Source organism: Symsagittifera roscoffensis, chromosome 3 (genome assembly GCF_963678635.1).
Source record: "Symsagittifera roscoffensis chromosome 3, txSymRosc1.1, whole genome shotgun sequence".
In the NCBI taxonomy this organism is placed as follows: domain Eukaryota; kingdom Metazoa; phylum Xenacoelomorpha; order Acoela; family Convolutidae; genus Symsagittifera; species Symsagittifera roscoffensis.
In genome coordinates, this window is record NC_087064.1 from 19587368 (window position 1) to 19606424 (window position 19057).

The following is a 19057-nucleotide window of genomic DNA, read 5'->3' on the forward strand; positions in this document are numbered from 1 at the left end:
GAAGGCAAAGGTTCTGAAAAAAACGGGCGCTGGGACAAATCGCGGCACCACCAACGCGATGGGACCTAAAACGGAAGTTACTAATGAGTAGTAGCCAACCAAGTAGCTCAAAAGGCACCAGGGGAACTTTCCATAGCATCGTGGGAAAGAAATCACGATTCCAAAATTTGGAAATCGTGGAGGACTCCGAATCGGACGCGGTGAACTATTTACCGCTAATTACAATGAAGCAAGTCAAACCGACAAGTGGGGGAGCAAACGTTGGTGAAGAGGGACAAGGAACGTCCAGTGGGGGGCAGGACCAAAAACAAACTGAAACTATAACGATTCGACCCAGTAACTACGAGACGGCGACGGATTACACAATGGCACGCGAACAGGAAATCGAAGCGAACCGAAGGAAGGAAGATACCGGAGGAATCACACCACAGGAGACGGAACGCGAGACGGAACAAATTCCAGCAACCGGGGGGAAAAGGCGGGGTCGGAAACAACGACTTGTTTCCTACTCAAGTCAAGATTCGGCTAGTTCATTGGACGAAACTAGTTCTAGACGGTCGGGAAGAAAACGAACCACAGTGACTAAGATGGGGGCAGTCATGATCGATAACATCCAAAAGACGGATAAGTCAGGAGCAAAATGAGGAAAGTATGAGGAAAGAAAGTATGAGTAACAAACTTATAAAAACAAACTTACAAAACTGTTAACATATGGAGGTCCAGGGAGAGGGCATGCTGTGAATCGGCAAAAAGTCAAAAGTTTGTGTTTTAAATGTTGTTGTAGTAGATTGACAAAACTTGTTTTTAACCCTATTGATTATTGATAACAGCGATGCATTGGATACGTTAATTAGAGTCATGAATTTTTACAAGGAGGGAATTGTCATAGTATCTAAATTTAGTTCATTTTCCATTTCTAGTTGTGCTACTTAATTCATTTACCTGTCTGGCGCTAACTGGTATTTAACCTTCGGAGTTTGTCTGTCACCTTCGGATGACAGCTAATTTTTTGTCTCCGACTAACTTTCTAACATACGGTTACTTATCTCACTGGATTAATTTAACATATCGAACCGTATTTTCACACTACCCATAATTTGAATAATGCGAAGTTTCAGTGATCAACCTACACTTTTTGGGAGGGAAACACAAAATGAATTACTTCATACGCTGCATCATTTCACACAAAGCAATGTGGATGTTGGGACTCAGACCCTGCGACATGGAGAGAGCGTTCCCTGGATCCAATTCTGGAAGGGAATCGGTCGCCTCAATTCCGATAACGCCAGCGACCAAACCAACAGTCGAGATTGGTAAATGGAATCTGATTTCTGGGAATATAGCACAACAGACTCCTCAACAACTTCCAAAAAAGGAAATGACTGGAGCAGAAAGCCTGGCTACTTCGAACCCAATTAGATTGCAGAAGGCTGTTAAACAAGCAGTTCAACTGGAGAGCGAGGATAACATGGACTGCTTGTGGAAATATTTCGCACTTGTGGTTGATAGACTGTTTTTCATTCTTAATATAATGATCACGGTTGTGGTTTTGGTTGAAGTTTTCAAATGATTTTCAAATGACACTAAAGGATTGGCAAAACAAAAAGTTTGGATATCTTCAATAGCATATCCTTTTAATTAAAATCCTCCCTTACTGGTGATGAAAATATGTCAAAACCTACAAAACAGCCCAAATTGACCTTTTGGCTGCTTACTATATTTAAGAAACATGTAATATATGTGCTGAAAGCTCGGAAAATAAATCGATTACTCTTAGAAACTCTTGCACCTCGCAAAAATCTTTGCCTCCCCCAAATCGAAGCATCAAAGCGCACGTCCAGTTTGGTTGAAAGAGGGATTTTGCGAGAACACTTCCATAATAAATTTTTTTTTCTAGTTCCAACGATACTTTTTAACACAAAAAGTTTGTTGACGAAAGCTTCAAAAGTATTTTCCTCACAATTTCAAAAAAATCAGGTCTGAAATTATTGGTTTTAGGAATTTTGACGAAAAACTCACGCAACAAAATAAGATACTTTGACCACAGGGTGGGAACAAATGTATTAATTGAAATCATTAAGATGTTTAAGGTATCAAGTTATATCAAAGAAAAATGATATAAATAAAAACTTATAGTGAGAAACCAAGCCAGTTAATTTTTTTGAACATTCCTGCACAGCCGTTTACTGTGCAGGAATGTTCCGACCATAATTTTAAAGAAGACAAAAAAAGGCAGACACTTTCAAATTTTTTGCAGAAGTTTTTCAATTTTGATGAAAAATTATTAAAATTGGATTCTAAAAATGGCGCAAACAAACTCCAAAAATTTGTTTACTTGAGTAAAATTACAATCTCATGGCTTAAATTAAGCATAAATAAGGTATATTAAGCCTTCTCGCTCACTTTTTTGCTCGAAATCAGACTAAAAAACAAAAATTTGAAACGGGCGTTCTCGTCACTGAGAAAAATTTATTCGAAGTCTTTTAGTGTCGCTAGTATCACAACTGAAAATGCTCTAACATAAAATGTTATTCAAATTTGGTGCCTGATTTTGCTTGGAAAACAGAAAAGAAAAAAGGAAAAAAAACTAAAACACACCCGAATACAAAGTTTTTCCCCATTTTTCACACAAAAACAATCTTAAATAATCAGCTTGAGAAATCATGAATTCGAAAAAAATGAATTTTTGAAGTTTTAAATACGAAACTAATGCGAAAGAAAAGCATGAAAGTTGTATAAAAAGTTGATTTGAGATTGAAACAGCCAATCATATGAATAAAAAACTATGCTTTGCTGATACTTATAACTATACAAAATGTATGTGCTTACAGCTCAGAAATTTAATTGGTTCGCCCTATGTTTGTTTTTGCAATAAAATTGTTTCGTTATGGAGGAGGCTTTTTAATGGGGACCGACATTTTACCAGACCGACCTTTTACCAGAAAAGTTAAAACATCAACAAATTTCGATAAACAAATTTGATTGACAGATGTATTGACACCGTTTAGTCTGATTAAAGACAATGATTTCACGGCTTCTCAGCAAGGTTTTGTTTGTTCTAACCGTTTTCTTTTCGAATCGTCCAGTAATTTAAATTTATCTTAATTGAATTATTGCATTGTGGTCTGGTAAAAGGTCGGTCTGGTAGAAGACCTAGCCCCATATTTAGCATATCCTTGTTCATTGACGAAAAACTCACGCAACAAAATAAGATACTTTGACCACAGGGTGGGAACAAATGTATTAATTGAAATCATTAAGATGTTTAAGGTATCAAGTTATATCAAAGAAAAATGATATAAATAAAAACTTATAGTGAGAAACCAAGCCAGTTAATTTTTTTGAACATTCCTGCACAGCCGTTTACTGTGCAGGAATGTTCCGACCATAATTTTAAAGAAGACAAAAAAAGGCAGACACTTTCAAATTTTTTGCAGAAGTTTTTCAATTTTGATGAAAAATTATTAAAATTGGATTCTAAAAATGGCGCAAACAAACTCCAAAAATTTGTTTACTTGAGTAAAATTACAATCTCATGGCTTAAATTAAGCATAAATAAGGTATATTAAGCCTTCTCGCTCACTTTTTTGCTCGAAATCAGACTAAAAAACAAAAATTTGAAACGGGCGTTCTCGTCACTGAGAAAAATTTATTCGAAGTCTTTTAGTGTCGCTAGTATCACAACTGGATAACATGGACTGCTTGGGGAAATATTTCGCACTTGTGGTTGATAGACTGTTTTTCATTCTTAATATAATGATCACGGTTGTGGTTTTGGTTGAAGTTTTCAAATGATTTTCAAATGACACTAAAGGATTGGCAAAACAAAAAGTTTGGATATCTTCAATAGCATATCCTTTTAATTAAAATCCTCCCTTACTGGTGATGAAAATATGTCAAAACCTACAAAACAGCCCAAATTGACCTTTTGGCTGCTTACTATATTTAAGAAACATGTAATATATGTGCTGAAAGCTCGGAAAATAAATCGATTACTCTTAGAAACTCTTGCACCTCGCAAAAATCTTTGCCTCCCCCAAATCGAAGCATCAAAGCGCACGTCCAGTTTGGTTGAAAGAGGGATTTTGCGAGAACACTTCCATAATAAATTTTTTTTTCTAGTTCCAACGATACTTTTTAACACAAAAAGTTTGTTGACGAAAGCTTCAAAAGTATTTTCCTCACAATTTCAAAAAAATCAGGTCTGAAATTATTGGTTTTAGGAATTTTGACGAAAAACTCACGCAACAAAATAAGATACTTTGACCACAGGGTGGGAACAAATGTATTAATTGAAATCATTAAGATGTTTAAGGTATCAAGTTATATCAAAGAAAAATGATATAAATAAAAACTTATAGTGAGAAACCAAGCCAGTTAATTTTTTTGAACATTCCTGCACAGCCGTTTACTGTGCAGGAATGTTCCGACCATAATTTTAAAGAAGACAAAAAAAGGCAGACACTTTCAAATTTTTTGCAGAAGTTTTTCAATTTTGATGAAAAATTATTAAAATTGGATTCTAAAAATGGCGCAAACAAACTCCAAAAATTTGTTTACTTGAGTAAAATTACAATCTCATGGCTTAAATTAAGCATAAATAAGGTATATTAAGCCTTCTCGCTCACTTTTTTGCTCGAAATCAGACTAAAAAACAAAAATTTGAAACGGGCGTTCTCGTCACTGAGAAAAATTTATTCGAAGTCTTTTAGTGTCGCTAGTATCACAACTGAAAATGCTCTAACATAAAATGTTATTCAAATTTGGTGCCTGATTTTGCTTGGAAAACAGAAAAGAAAAAAGGAAAAAAAACTAAAACACACCCGAATACAAAGTTTTTCCCCATTTTTCACACAAAAACAATCTTAAATAATCAGCTTGAGAAATCATGAATTCGAAAAAAATGAATTTTTGAAGTTTTAAATACGAAACTAATGCGAAAGAAAAGCATGAAAGTTGTATAAAAAGTTGATTTGAGATTGAAACAGCCAATCATATGAATAAAAAACTATGCTTTGCTGATACTTATAACTATACAAAATGTATGTGCTTACAGCTCAGAAATTTAATTGGTTCGCCCTATGTTTGTTTTTGCAATAAAATTGTTTCGTTATGGAGGAGGCTTTTTAATGGGGACCGACATTTTACCAGACCGACCTTTTACCAGAAAAGTTAAAACATCAACAAATTTCGATAAACAAATTTGATTGACAGATGTATTGACACCGTTTAGTCTGATTAAAGACAATGATTTCTCGGCTTCTCAGCAAGGTTTTGTTTGTTCTAACCGTTTTCTTTTCGAATCGTCCAGTAATTTAAATTTATCTTAATTGAATTATTGCATTGTGGTCTGGTAAAAGGTCGGTCTGGTAGAAGACCTAGCCCCATATTTAGCATATCCTTGTTCATTGAGATTCCTTGTTGTTTCAAACTTTTTAATGATTTTAAGGAAAGCATTTATTTCAAGCCTCTGTAAATTTCATGATTCCTGTTATAGCTGCAGGTTAGTTTGCTCTTCTTCAGCCGAATCATTTGTTCTTGCTAAGAAAAGCAAATACTTATTTTCTAGAAATTTCTTCTAAAATTAAACTTCCCACACTATCGATGCGCTATTTTTCTATTCTAATACGAAAACTTTAACTGATTTTTATTGATGCTATTTAGAGTCATAAAAATTTTTTTATCAATCATTATAAGCAATTTCCTGCTAAAAATATTAACAAATTTTATCTGTACAACCCTATTAATTTGTAATTAATTTATTCTATTTATTCTAATTTGTTCCAACAATTTCACAAAGTGAAGGGAATTAATTATGGTGCAGGTCGTGTTTTTTGTTCGAAATTATGATTAACTCAAAATAAATCATTCGAGGTCGAGGGCAAAACAATATTAACAACCGCACTTTGAACAATAACTTGCAATTTAATAAAAATATTTACTAGTCTCAGTGTTGGAGTGTTGATGCTCGGGGTGATTATTCAGACAAATTTGAGCAAAAGAAAGATGAAAAAATTGTCGTTGAGCTCAACAAAATATCTTTGATCATCAACCATGTTTCTGAGGATTTGAAAAAGGCAATTAGGCCAAAATGTTGGAATATTGTATGCATGGGCGGATTTAATGGGACCTGCCTTCCCCGCTCCCCTCAGAGATTCGACCCTAAAAATTTTTTAAAGGCGCCTTTGGTGCCAGTATGTACTAATTTTGAGCCGGGAGCGCGCGCCGAAAAAACGCAAGTTTTTGGTCAAAATTTTCTAAAAAGTGTCTAAAAACGCCTTTTTTGACATGTTTTTTCAAAACTTTGCCTGCCTCTTTTTCCTCCCTCCACCTCACACCAGCAGCAATTTTATAGTCTAGCGAGTGGTTTTACAAGGTTGATTATGAAAACCAAAAATGTTTCTCATGGCCTAGTTAGTCTGCATGTCAATTTTCATGACAATCGGACTACGTGAACAGTAATTTTAATTATAGAAATTTGCAGGTGGGGAAAAAGGAAAAAGAGCCGGTTGAATTAATTAGAAAAGGTCGTCGAAACATCCAAAAAAAATTGAAAATCCGCCCCCACCCCTCGAGAAAATCCTGGACCCGCCCCTGATTGTATGCAAGTTTTTATCTGTGATGACCAACGCATTAAGTTTTTAAACGCGGTGAAACATTCCATTGCTTTAAGTTTAGGCAAGTTCAGTCGACAGTCTTATTATTTCAATACATAACTAAGTATCAAAAATAGAATGCCTCTTACTTACAATTACAAATAAAAACGCATGTCGTCTTTCATTATCCCAAATCGAATTCTAGTCGTTAAAACAGTACCATATTCAAACTCTATAACAAAGCAAACAAGATTGCTCGTATCAGGGCGAAGTCCTCCTGAAAGGTCCCGATTGCTTTTAAAGGTCTATCAATCAGTGAAACATAAAAAAAATTAAAAAAATATAAAACGTTCTTGGAGATTATACTTTCTTTAAAATTTTTTAAACTATTTAAGAAGCTTTTTATTATATTTTGCATAGCAATTGATTTGGCGGTTTTAGCGTATTTTTTCATTGACTAAAATTGGCACATTTTTAAGGGGTAAACTATGGTTCCAAGTTTGCTTAGAAAATTACGTTTGATTTTGGGTAAAACCTCTATGAGCGATTGCTCACGTCAGTTTGTGTCTAATGTCAACTCGATTTGAAGAAATGCGTTCAAACTTTCCAAATTTTTCGTTTTGTACAGTTATTGCGACTGTTGCTTATATTCCCAGAATGAAAAACAATTAATCTCAGAAAACAATGAAAAAACAAAAATCGGGACCTCCTTGTCACAATGTGAACATAAATAATTTTTGAAATCCAAACTATTATATTGAATCTCGTTGAGAAGTGGAGTTTGCATCTTTATGTCAACTCTATTGCGACAGAGTTTGGTCAATTCGAAACCAAGATGACAAAAATTGAACAAGATTGGTCGTATCAGGGTGAAGCCCTGTATGTTTCGACTGCCTTTTAAGGTCTATGGAGCAGTAAAAACATGAAAAAATTAAACATAATAAAAAAAGAAAAAATAATTATTTAAAAATTGAGACATTTTGTGAAAATCATACCCCACACGCCACAAAAAGTAGAGTGATGAGTTTCGCTCCTAGTAACAAATCAATTATGGCACATAAGCTTCCATCAACTTTTTTCGAATGATCTCTAAGATGATTAAAATCTCCGCTGACGCGTTAATAGCGTGCAATATATCGCGCGTTGATTGTCCCAAATTGGCCAAAATGGCAATATTTAGACCTCCATAAGACACAAAAAAAATTAATCACAGGTGTATTTTTTTAGTTTAAATCAGGGAAACAATGTTTTTCGAATGATAAAAAAAAAACTTAATCAAAAACGGCTAGTTAAAAAATCGAAATTTGTCTGAAGAAAAAAAAAAACGCCCGAGCACAAAAATTCCATTCCTTTCGTTACCAAACTCGGAATATTATGATTAATTGTATCCGGTCGAAACCCTTAATGTTCGACTGCCTTATAAAGTCTCTAGAGAAGTAATAATTTGAAAAAACTCAATGTAGTAGAGCAAATGAAAAAAGTTTTTATTAAAAGTTGAGATTTTTTGTGAAAATCATCTCCCGAGTCGCGATATGAAGTACAAAGTGATAGATTTCGCTCCTAGTAACAAATCAAATATGGCAAATAAGCTTCTTTCAACCAATTTGCAACGATTTCTAGGACGGACTGAATCTCCACTTACACGTTAGTAGCGCGAAATATATCGTGCGTTAATTGTCCCAAATTGGCCAAAAAGGCAATCTTTAAACCACCATAACTTTACGGAAAATGATCAAAGGCGAAACACCTCAAGTTAAAACTTAAAGTAAGGACAAAATATTTCAAATTTAAGCTCAGAACAGCAATGTCTTTTGAATGATATAAAAAAAATCCTTCAAAGATGGCTAGTTAAAAAGTCGAATTTTGCCTGAAGAAAAAACCACCCGAGCACAAATATTCCGTTACTCTCCTTGTGAAAGTCGAAACAAAAATAACCACAGGTAAAGTATTTCTTCATTATTGAACCCTGGTGAATAATGTTTTTCAGATTTCAAAATTGGTCTGAGACTGCTAGATAAAAGTCAAATTTGGTCTGGAGAACCCGGTCACAAATATTGCGACACTTTTTTCGAAAGTCGTAACAATAAAACTCAAAAGTAAATTTTGATTGGCTTCACTCTGTTTTGTGTGAGCTTACATCCTGTGTTGGTTCAAATTATCTGGACATCAGATAAAACACAGGGTTTTCCTTCAATTTTTCTTACAATGGCTTACGTTTAGACCGAGCAGAAAAAGATAAAGATTTTGGAATTTTTCGTGTGGCATCTTTTTTCAAAATTAAATCGCATTGTTTTTAGACGGAAATTTCAGTTTCATCAGATTATTCGAATCGACAAAAATCAACAAATAAATAGAGTTTACTATTAGTTGCACTTTGGATGGCAGGGTTCGTAGTTTTTCTCTATCCAAATTTCATCTAACAATGATGTGGACAATTTACTTCGCATTTTGTCGAATTCAGTACGACATACTTGGGTTTTAAAATAAGAAAACTTTTTTTCTAGAATTGACTTTGATTGACTTGCTCAATTTGCTATATTTCTCACTTAGACAAAAAAGACTCATGAAATTTTAGTTTGCTCAAAATTAGCACGAAGGATTTATGAATTTTTTTATTATCAATATTCTCGTTTTAAATTATAATAAAGGCTTATTCATGCAAATGAAATACGAATAAGTTTCTGTTCTGACCACTGAAAAAGGTAGGAACTTTGAATTTGAATGAAATTCAGTTTTTTTTACGCCAAGTCTGGTGTCATAAATAACTATCGGACTGGGTCAACTGATAAATTAAATAAAGCTTTTAGCCTTTTAGACGTGGTGTAAACAATATAAAATATTGTTGTCTCAATGTCGGAAAAATAACGTTCGAAATTTTTAATTTTAACTTTGAGCGAATAAAGCAAGCGAGTAGAAAAAAAAACAGCAGGATACTTTTTTTTCGAAAAGTTTAGTTTGTGAAAATGTTTTTTAGCGCGTTTCAGCGTCTTTTTTAAAAATATGGAAAAAAAAGATAAACATTTTTTGATTTTTCTTTTGTTTTGCTATTCTTTTTTCATGGAAAAAGTGTTGGCAAATATGCTTGATTTACAAAAACTATCAAATGTAGCTAAGATTGAACCTTTCTTTTGGAGTCTTTCATAACGCTCCGGGCAAAAAATTACTCAGTTAGAAAAAAAGAAAAAGCTAATTGCACAGCAAGTTATACCTTCATTTTGTTTGACCGAAAGAAAAGATGTTTCATTTAATTGTTTCAAAAATTGATTCGGGTTTTTTCTACAATTCATAAATAAAGCAAACAAGTCAACCAAAAAGCTAGCTTAAAAACGGTGAAAATTATGGAAAATTTAGCAAAAACCGATACACCATAATAATTCATATGAAACTCTCAGCAACTTTTGTCACCGTCCTTTTTTGAGACTCCTACCTTTTGAGGTGCACTTGTTCACAATTCTGGGTTTTATTTCTTTTTTTTTCTGGAATATTGGATTCAGCATTTTATAGATTTAAAAGGGAGAACAATGATTAAATAGGATGATAATCATTTAATCATTTAAGATTTTAGACTTCTAAACGAAAAGCAATGATAGCTTTTCTATGATAGCTTTCTAGAAAGCGTCACTTTGGTATTTAAGCATCCAGGAAAATCTCCAAAGATCTTTCCATCGATAATAATACGGGCTGTAAGCCAGAATTCATGAGCTTCTTCAATCAAACGACGAATTTTTAATATACAAACTCACCTGTGTCTAGTTTGCTTCAAACCTTGAGTATCCACCTCGAGCATTGTTCTGTTGGAAGGCGCAATCAACGTCAACGAAAAAAATGAATGCAATGGTACTGATCGCTATTGGTTCATACGAAGCGTTGATGAAATAACGTATAATGAATTGGACTCTGATGAACAGCGCAAGACCAAAGTATTAGTTTGCTTGCATTTTTTTTTCAATTATTGGTATGGTATCAGTTAAACCTATAGCACAAAGATGAGTTGATGGAAGATTTAAAAATCATTCAGTTGGGATTACAGTGAAAAGTTAGCCATTAATTGCTTTGCTTCAGATACTTCCAAGGACATCAAATGTTTTAGACTACTTTGAACAAAAAGCAAACATGAGCAGGTGAAGTTTTTTCAGCTCATGAAAATTTCATTCTCAATAAAAACTACAGTGGCCGACTGGGATCATCTGCAACAAAATCCTTGTCTAATTGACTCCATTGTAAATAATACATAAACTAAATCTGAGCAAAAAAAAATTCTTCGCGTTTTTGATGAACTCGGTATTCTGATATGAACGGCTTCAAAACAGAGAACGATAGTGAGAATTTGCTTTGTTCTAATTCTAAACCCTTTGCTTGCAAGTTATGTTTTTTCCAAATTAATTATGCTTAGGGTGGTTTTTTATGCGATCAGTTTTTATCTGAACGTTTTTGACGGCAATGTTTTATACCATCAGAAAAATTTTAGAAGAAGAAGAAGAAGAAGAAGAAGAAGAAAAATTAATTTCTCTATGTTACTTATTTTTTTAATCAGTTGATTTAACTCTAAATACATCGAAAACAAGGATCGGACGGCTAGCGAACCCACAAGGGTTGCCAAGTGCTGCCCTGAATTTGTTTGAAATCAATCTAGATACAATAGATAAGAAAACTTAGATATACAACTAATCAAGCCTAAATGCAACAGCTGACGAGAAATTTCTTGCAAATGTCAAAAAAAATACATCTAAAAAATGGTATATGGCACCATCTCAACAAGTTTTGCCCCTACTGAACAATAGGGTGTTTGATTTGAAAACATTAGTTTTATTGTAGAATAAAAAAGCGGAGTTTTTATGTATAAAAAACTACTTCTTTTGCTGAAAAATTTTGAAAATTCGTTAGTTGTAGGCACCTTTAATCGGTTTCATTACAAAAACTCATGTACCTGCCCCTAGAGCCACCGTAAAATCAAAATCATTGATTGGAGGCTTGAGAGTCAGAAGGTTTCTTTTTGTCATCAGGAGCTCAAATTCATGGTCTCTGTATCTGAGATGATTTTTGGTGAAGCTATGGGGGAATGAAAAACTTCTAATCTGACAATTTAGTACAATTAACGAGCCATTTGTTGTGTTCCTGTAACGCACATATACGACAGAGTATATCGGGCCAAATTTGGTTTTATTACTTGGATACGAGACGTTTACCACATCTATGTTTTTAATATAATAAATGGGGGGATAAAGTGGAAAAAAAAACTTCTTTTTATATGTTTTCAACAGTCGGGGTTTCGCTCTAGTAAACCAGTCTTATAGGTATTTCCTCTGAACTGATGAAAGTTTTCTTAGAATTTAGCCGTTCAAAATAGCCGTTCAATGTTTCTCTATAGTATAAAATTTATCCGTTTACGCTTCAAACGACTTGCAACTAACTAGCATTTCGGACCGCAATTTTTTAAAACAATTATTCGATACCTCGAGAACGAAAGCAGTAAGATATTTCACATGCTATTCTTTTCTTGCACTATTAGGGTTTGAAAATGGTATGGCTGGCCAATTTGGGATAATTATTGCCTGCAATTTGCACTTCGACCAAAAAACAATTTTAATAATAGGAAACTTCTGGTTTGAATAAAATTCGGAAACTTATGTTTGAGATTATCTGTCGTTCGATGAAAACAACGCATATTCATAACATTTATTATTGTTAATATAGGCCTAAATTTATGGCTGTATCTAAGACTCAATCACTTTTCACGACCAAAACAGAGTGACTTTAGTCAAAAACGTTAAAAAATAGGATTTTAGATAGGAGACGCAAGATCCGTATAAAATCCAGATGTTAGTTCTATTTATATCAATATGAGCGTGGCTTTCAAAACCTTTAAGTGGAATCATCATCATCATCATCATTGCTGGATTATACACCCTTTTTGGTACTCAAAGGTGTTTGTTTTGTCTGTCTCCTTAGTACGTGGCCGATGTGTAATAATGAGATCTGAATAAATGTGTCTTCAGTGATTTTCTGAATAACTGAAAGTCCGTTTCTTCTCGCATTTTCTGGGGCAGTGAATTCCAAAGTTTTGCTCCACAATAGCTGAAAGATCTTCTACCTAAACTTGAATTAACTCTGGGTACTACCAATTTTGGACCATCACGCAAGCTATAGCTATTTTGTTTTAATTTGAGTATGTCTCTTAAAAATGCTGGACATAAATAGTTTCGGTTTAGTACTTTGAAAACAATGCACAGTAATTTGAACTCAATTCGCTTCGAGACTGGTAACCAATGTAGATCATGTAGATAAGGGCTGGTTGGTGTTCCTTTCTTGAGTTGGAATACAAATCGTCCAGCTGAATTTTGTATTTTCTGCAGTTTCATCAAAAGGTAATTGGGTAAACCAAAATATAGGCTATTGCAATAGTCAAGGCGGCTAAGTATAAGGGATTGACAGAGTAAATGTCGGGTCTCAAAAGAAAGGAAAGCTTTTATGCTAAAAAGTTTCCGCAGAATGTAATAGGCCGAGCTACAAACAGAATTGATTTGTCGTTGTAAGTTAAATTTGGAATCAAAAATAAAACCAAGCACTGTAAGTGTGTCTTCTGATTTGACAATTTCATTATTAACACGTATGTTTATTTCTCTTGCAACCTTCCTGTCAACAAACAGAACTTCTGTTTTATCAGAATTTATTTTCAAATTATTCATTTCAAACCATTTGGTAATTTTGACTAGACTTGCATTCAGATGATCAACTGAACTATTTAAATCTGCGGCTGATAAGTAAATTAAACCATCATCCGCATAAATTTGATAATTCAAATCAAGAGATAAAAAGAGAGACCGTAGAGGTAAAAGGTAAATGCTAAAAAATAGAGGACCTAATATGGATCCTTGGGGAACTCCATTTTTCACAGATTCAGTCGAAGATAACCAGCTACTAATTTTAACTGCCTGGTAGCGACCACATAAATAAGACTTACAAAGTTCAAGAGCTGCTCCTTCAAGTCCAGTGTAATTTTCCAGACGGCGTAATAAAATATCATGAGAGACCGTGTCAAAGGCAGCACTTAAGTCAAGAGCCACTAAGATTACGGGGCATTTGCTTGAAAGCTTGTTAAGAATGTCATTACTGGTGTTCAAAAGTGCTAATTCAGTGCTATATCCTTTACGATACGCTGATTGATAAGGATCGAGAATATCAAGCTTGTTTAAAAGATGCAGCAATTGAATCGAGATTACTCTCTCAAAAATTTTGGATGAAAAAGATAATTGGGTAACAGGTCTATAAGAAGACAACAGATTTCTATCAAGTGTTGCTTTCTTCAGAAAAGGACTTATAATGCCTAACTTGAAAACATTTGGGAAATGTCCTTTCTGTAAACAATTGTTCAGTATGCCAGTAAAAGTTGGCACCCAGCTTTTTTGAATTTTCTTCATAATCTCAGTTGGCATAGAATCGCAGGGGCTGGTAGCATTGGACATGGATGCAATTGCTTTATAAATATCATCACAAGTAACTTTATTGAACGAACTAAATTTCACTTTGTCTCTGGCTAATGTTTCATTTGAGTCACGGTAATAAAAGTTATGAGGTTTCAATGAAGCAATGACGCTCTCAATTTTCTCAATAAAGAAAGTATTAAATTTATCTGCCAGATGTTTTTATTAGCTGAAAAAGTTTTGTGTTTGAACAGACTGACCCTAAAAATAACTTACCACAGGGTGCTACGAAGAAGATGAATAACTATTTACCAAAATAAATAGATTAAGAGTAGTTGCAAGTAGGATTTGGGGTAGCAAAAACAGATTGAATTTTAAAAACTTTTTTTAAATCGATAATCATTTTTCGAAAAGAGAGTTTTTCTGTGATATGCGCCTCAGGGACTCGAATTCTGTTCATCAACCACAAAGACCCGCCTTTTGATAGTGTTCAACAAAATCATTTGCCGCCGACCGACCCTAAAGTTTTTCTAAAGGCACCTTCAGCGCCAATATATACTAATTTTGAAAGAAGGCGCGCCAAAAATTGGCGTTTTTTGGTCGAAGCTTCCAAAAACTGCCCAAACACAGCATATTGAAGCGGCTTTTTTTCATCAAGATGCCTGTGGCGCAGAAAAAGTAGTCAAAATAGTACCTTTTTGATATTTTTAGAGAGCTTGCAAAATCAATTCCTTAACTTAAAATAGTCATCAAACTTTTCCTTTTCTTTGAAAATCCCCTCCTGGAGGAAAACCTCAATCTGCCACTGGATTCGATCTATCTTATGTGCAGTACCTGACTTGGTATGAAAAAAAATCAACTAAATTCAAAAAAATTTTCACACCAGCGAAATTTGGAACAATAATCGATTAGGATAAATAATGAATTAAACTGACTTTACTACAATCTGCCAAATGATTTTAAGTAGAAGTTAATAGAAAACAATAGCTTGAAAGACGATTATGAACTTACTTTGGCTGATGGTGTCGTTGTGCCGTCCTCGTCCTCTCAAATTCAGATTTGGCGATGGAGGGAAGTCCAGCAGGCTGATTAGCAAAGGGGTCCATGAGAGCCATACAATTGATAGTTAAAACCTGTACAGTCAACCACGACCATAAGTTTTAAAAATAGCAAAATAGCATAAGTTTTAAAAATAGCAAGCTAAAATAGCAAGCTGGCAAATTTGCCTTTTTTCTCCTCAATTATGTCGCGACGGATCATTGTGGATCATATGGAAAAGCCAAGTTTTTTCTATTCGATTATGCACCCCCTAGATGAATAAATAATTTTGGCAATTCAAACTTCCAGTTGAAATTGACAGCGGCGCAAAAGCGAATGAAACAAACACTTCAAAACCACTCAGGTGCAATAAGCAGCTGCTCGATTAGGAAACAAAAGCATTTGACAAAGTTATCACTAGGTTTCCTAATAGAGCAGCTGCTAATTGCACGCGAGTGATATCTAATTGTTTGTTTCACTCGCTTTCGCTCTTTCAATTTCAACTCGAAATTTGGATTGCCAAATGTAACCATTTAGGGGGCGGTATAACTGAAAAGACCCAAAGTCAAACCGAAAAACATGCCAAAATTTTGTCACGAAAGTCTGGGTATGCCCGGATCGAGGTCTGCGACTTAAGAAAAGACCGGCGCGACCCAAAATTTGGCAATTCCAGACCGGCCCGACTTTATATTGGCAATTTCAGACCGGCGCGACCGATGATTGGCAATTCAAGAGCAGCGCGACTGAAAAAAAAACCCGACGCGATTCAAAAAACCGCCGGGACCGGCGCGACCTAAGGTAATGGCGCAAACGGCGCGACTGAAAATTTTCAATTCCAGACAGGCGCGACTAAAAATTTTCAATTCCAGACCGGCGCGACTGAGAATAAACCGCGGCGACATGCGCGACTAAGCAAAATACCAAAAACCTTTTCTTAAGTCGCGCCGTCGGTCTTATCTTAAGTCGCGCCGTCGGTCTTATCTTAAGTCGCGCCGCTTGTGTCTTTTGTTAAGTCAGCCGCTTCGGTATATTCTTAAGTCGCGCCTTCGGTCTTATCATAAATCGCACCGTCGGTCTTATCTTAAGTCGCGCCGCTTATGTCCTTTGTTAAGTCAGGCCGCTTCGCTCTTTTCTTAAGTCGCGCCGCTTAGATCTTTTCTTAAGTCGCGCTGTCGGTCTTATCTTAAGTAGCGCCGCTTAGGTCTTATCTTAAGTCGCGCCGTCTGTCTTATCTTAAGTCGCGCCGCTAAAGTCTTTTTTTTTTAAGTCGCGGCGTCGGTATTTTCTTGAGTCGCGCCGCTTAAGTCTTTTCTGACGCCGCGACTTAGGAAAAAACTGACGGCGCGATTTAAGAAAAGACTGACGGCGCGACTTAAGAAAAGACTGACGGCGCGACTTAAGAAAAGACTGACGGCGCGTCCTAAGAAAAGACTGACGGCGCGTCTTAAGCCCGCGAAACGACTGCGAAATCCAGTCTGAAAACGGTATGCGGCGCGACTTACAAAGTCTTTTCTTAAGTCGCGGACCTGCAGCAGTAAACAGAGGGATCTCTATCAAAAATCATTCACTAACTTTATGCAAAACGTATAGCCGTGATGGATTACGTAGAGAACAGAAAAAAAATAAGAAGGAACAGGATTTGGATAACGTTAAATAGTGAACTACAAATTCTGATTTGTAATAAAACGATCAAAATACGCTCAAGAGCTCAATATATGCCTTTTGATAAAAGTAGCTTCAAACTCGCAGACACTTATTTGAGAAGAGTTTTCACAAGATTGGTTTGCATAAGAGAGCAAAACACAGCAGCTGCATGTTTACAAGACTAATAAAAACGTGAACAATGAGCGTCAATCTCAGAAAGTTAAAAACAATTAAAAAGTGTTCATATACACAAGATTATAGCAGACATTATCCTCCTTAGCGCGCAAGGTGCGCAGAAGGAGGAACAATTTTGTAACCTCCTGAACCGAAGGAAATATTGGCTCGCTCTGCTATCAAAGGCTTGCTTCTACTTTCTATTAGATTAAAAACAAGAGTTACCGGAAGTAAACAAGAGACACTGGTTAATTTGAGACAAAAATCAGACATCATTCGGCCGTTTTGGTCGAATCATGAAATGGGCGCCTCAGCCCAGGTGGCCGCGCAAGTAGCACTGTATCTTCTGGGCTCTGTTATTTTTTTTTTACAAGAAGCGTTAAAAGCAAAAACAGACATCCAAGAAATAATACTGTTTTGGATCTTAGAGAAATTCGGAAGAAAGGTAGTGTGAGGTAAAATTTTGGGCAATAAGCATGCATAGTTTAATCAACGCTCAGTTTTTGTACATTTGTATCATATTCATCATATCCTTAGTACATAGTTGTCTTCTTTTTTGTCTTTTCGCCTTCTTCTTCTTCTTCTTCTTCTTCTTCTTCTTCTGTTCCTATGAAACCAGTTGTAATGAGTTCTTTTTTTAAAACCAGCTCTACTAGGTCAAAATCCTCCAGCTAAGAAGCAATTTTCTGTAGAAAAAAATTAGGTTAAGAATTTAAGGTCGAGTGGATCCACTTATAAACTTTGTAAGCAGAAAAGATATACTTAAACACTACTACTGAATTCTGCAAGCCTCGGCAAATCTATTACTTCTATTCTATTTACTTATGTATTGTCTTATCTAACTATATCTTAATTATTTACTTATAGTGCAGTAAATTGATTCAAGGACAAATCTCACCAGCTAATTCGTTTGTCACTTGAGATTCGGAAGCGGTCATTTGCGAAAGCCTTAAGTGTGAAGTCAAGTCATAAAACATTATACCTTAAAACTATACATTCAATTCTGGATTCGATAATCATTTATTCGTTACTTTATTCTATCTATATATCTATCATATCTAATTCAATATCTGAATTTTATAACATCTTTTTCCCTACTCAAACTGAGGGAAATCTCATGGCGCAGCCAGCAGTTCCTGTGAATGAAGACAGGACTGACCTACTCGGAATACCACCCTTTTGGGCAAGAACATCGGTTAACCCACCTTTCATTTGGGAGACTTGGGGGTGGGACAATTTTTTGGCGGTGAGTCTCAAAGACAACATCTCACCGGGGGAGTTACTAGTTGCCCCAGCAGAGTTAGTGGATGAACCTTACCCGAAGCCCGAAGCACCGAGTGCTGATGAAAATGCCGCAGATGCGGCCAATAGGAACCTCCGAATTGCAGCAGCTAATAGAAGAATCGATGAGTACAATCAAGAGAGGAGAAGAAAAGGACCTCGCATTGGAAATAACTGGTGTTACCATGAGGCAGAGGCGCGTTTGAAATCGCGACTTTTCTTCGCCCTGAGAAATGAAGGGAAAAAACGATTTTTGGATTCTTACCCTCATTTGGAACTCAATACTAGCTCGTTCATAGATTTTCATAAGTGTTGTGAAGATGTCTTCAAGCAGAGCGTGATTACACAGTCGAAAGGATTAAGCTGTACAATACAATTTTCATGCAGGATAATGACTCATTCTCATCATTCTACGCCCGACTTAGCGCTCAAACCGCGTTATGTAATTGGCCGATCGATCAGGAAAGAGCAACATTGAAAGATTTGTTCATTGGCCACATTCGCGATGTGGAAGTTCAGAGGCAACTAATCAGAGCAAAAGCTAATCTTGATGATACTCTACAACTGGCTTTGGAAAACTAGAAAGGGGCTAAAACATCAGAACAATTTCAGAAATTGCTCCCACATAACAACGCTACTTTTAATTCTACAAACTCTATTCGAGTCAAACAGGAACCAACTTCGTCAGTACAACAATTTAAGAATCAAGGAAATAGCAGCCGGGGAGGTGGTGTATCTCGTCCTAACCAACGACAAAATCAAAATAAACCATGCTATTTTTGTCGCAACCCGTTTTCTTTGGAACATCGCCGGTCATGCCCGGCTAGAGAAGCTACTTGTAATGCCTGCAAAAAGAAGGGTCATTTTGCTAAGGTGTGTAACACTACGAGACGACGCGTTAAC

The 19057-nt window shown here is 35.5% G+C and overlaps 1 protein-coding gene across 5 annotated transcripts in view; it reads right to left on the reverse strand.

Moving 5' to 3' along the window:
* LOC134841440 (uncharacterized) overlaps positions 1-16872 on the reverse strand; it is a 41595-nt gene extending 24723 nt beyond the window's left edge. For 2 of the 5 annotated variants that reach the window (XM_063857433.1, XM_063857431.1), the window contains exons 1-2: positions 16660-16872; positions 15029-15150 (exon numbers count right to left, since the gene is read on the reverse strand). In XM_063857433.1, the coding sequence (XP_063713503.1) occupies positions 15029-15132 (104 nt within the window). In that variant the 5' untranslated portion in view covers positions 15133-15150; positions 16660-16872. Of the gene's footprint in view, positions 1-10339; positions 10718-15028; positions 15151-16627 lie in introns of those variants that run through there. The other 3 variants (XM_063857435.1, XM_063857434.1, XM_063857432.1) reach the window with 2 other exon arrangements.
* Between the last annotated feature and the right edge of the window lie 2185 nt (positions 16873-19057).